This window comes from Myotis lucifugus, unplaced genomic scaffold (genome assembly GCF_000147115.1).
Source record: "Myotis lucifugus unplaced genomic scaffold, Myoluc2.0 scaffold_605, whole genome shotgun sequence".
NCBI classification, from domain to species: Eukaryota; Metazoa; Chordata; class Mammalia; order Chiroptera; family Vespertilionidae; genus Myotis; species Myotis lucifugus.
In genome coordinates, this window is record NW_005871653.1 from 375,664 (window position 1) to 377,187 (window position 1,524).

The 1,524-nt window shown below is 61.9% G+C and overlaps 1 protein-coding gene across 1 annotated transcript in view; it reads left to right on the forward strand.

Moving 5' to 3' along the window:
- Nucleotides 1-880: 880 nt before the first annotated feature.
- Nucleotides 881-1,524, forward strand: part of NCS1 (neuronal calcium sensor 1) — a 7,641-nt gene continuing 6,997 nt past the window's right edge. The window contains 1 exon segment of the mRNA XM_006109707.2: nucleotides 881-932. Coding sequence (XP_006109769.1) covers nucleotides 881-932 — 52 coding nt within the window.

The window sequence follows — 1,524 nt, forward strand, 5'->3', positions numbered from 1 at the left end:
TGGGTCACTAAGTCCTGGTGCCAGGCACGCCCCTCCTCCTGCCCAGGGACCATCCTGGCCTGGAGGCCTGGAGGCCTGGGGTCATGGATCAGGTCTGTCCCCGAAAGGCTCCTCGCAGCTCTGTGTCCTGGCCCTGTGTGCAGATCAGGGCATGTCCCACCCCCCACTTCATCTTCTCTGCTCTCTCCCAGCCTCTCTCTCACCCTAGCACCCCTCACCCCTCACCCTTCAGCACAGCTGCCGTGTTAGCAAGACCTCTGACCGCCTTCATTTAGGCTGCAATCCCCGAGGCGCCCCTTCAGGGCCTCGCATGTCCCGGTCCTGTGTGACCAGCGCCCATCCCAGGCCCCTAGATGCTCTCTAATGGGTAGGAGCCTGGCTTCTCCACACCGTCCTCTGTCCCTGGACCCCGGTCACGGCGCCAACAGCGACTTCAAGCACAACACGCCCCGAATCCTCTCCTGGCTCGTGAGAGAGGCGAGAGGAAGCCCCGCACCAGTCGGGAAGGTCTTCAGCGACCCAGTCTCCGAGCGTCCGGGCTCTTCACCTCAGTCCCCACCTGGGCTCCAGTCTGGGCTGTGGGGACTCAGATCTACCCTCAGAGCCTCAGTTTCCTCATCCACGCAATGGGCCTCACCGTAGTACCTCGCTCACAGGGCCCTTAGGGCATTATTCCAGGAGACGGAGGTTTGCAAAGGTCCCCGCACAGCATTACCCGGGGAGGTAAGAGCTGCAGCTGGTAGTGGCGATCCCTCTCTCTGGCTTCCCTTTGTGCCGGGGACCCTTTGTGTAGGGCACCGCAGGGCATAATCCTGCAGATGCTGCTAGTGACGATTCTTTATGCCAAGTGTGCTACACGCATCATCTCGATCCCAACAACATGGGTGTGACAGCCGTCCCCTTTATGGATGAGGAGACCGAGGCTCAGAGAGGTGAGGGCACTTGCCCGAGGTTGCACAGCAGCGTATGGCAGAGCCGGGATTTGGGCTGCAAAGCCACGTTGCCGTCAGCCGGGTGTCTGGAGGGTTCTGTGCTGGGCACCGGGATACACGGTGGATAAGTCCCCTTGGAACAAACCAGGTTCCCTCCAAGCTCACACTGCTGGTCCGTGTCCGTTACACGGTCCTTGGGAACAGACGGGAGAAGGGTGTGTGTGTATTGGGGTGCGGGCATGTGGGAGGAGCCAGCTGCCCGCTCCATATGGTGGCTCTGCCCACTAACTCTGCCAGCACCCGGGGAGGAGGGGCTCCGTGGAGAAAGTGGGGGGAGAGGGGGCAGAACTGCCTTGGGCAGGAGTGTGGCTTTGGGGTGTTGTTGGTGGGTTTTGTTTCAGCCCCCCTGCGGGGAGCAGGGTTGAGTGGCCAGCTGCTCCGCGTACACTGTCTGGGTGACTTCTCATGCGACTCTTAGCCCTGTACAAACGAGGCTCAGAGAGGTACAGCCACCTGCCTCAGGTCACACAGCTCGCGAGAGGCAGAGGGGGAGAGCCCGTGCCTGTGACGTCGGGCTGTGCCCAGGACCCCC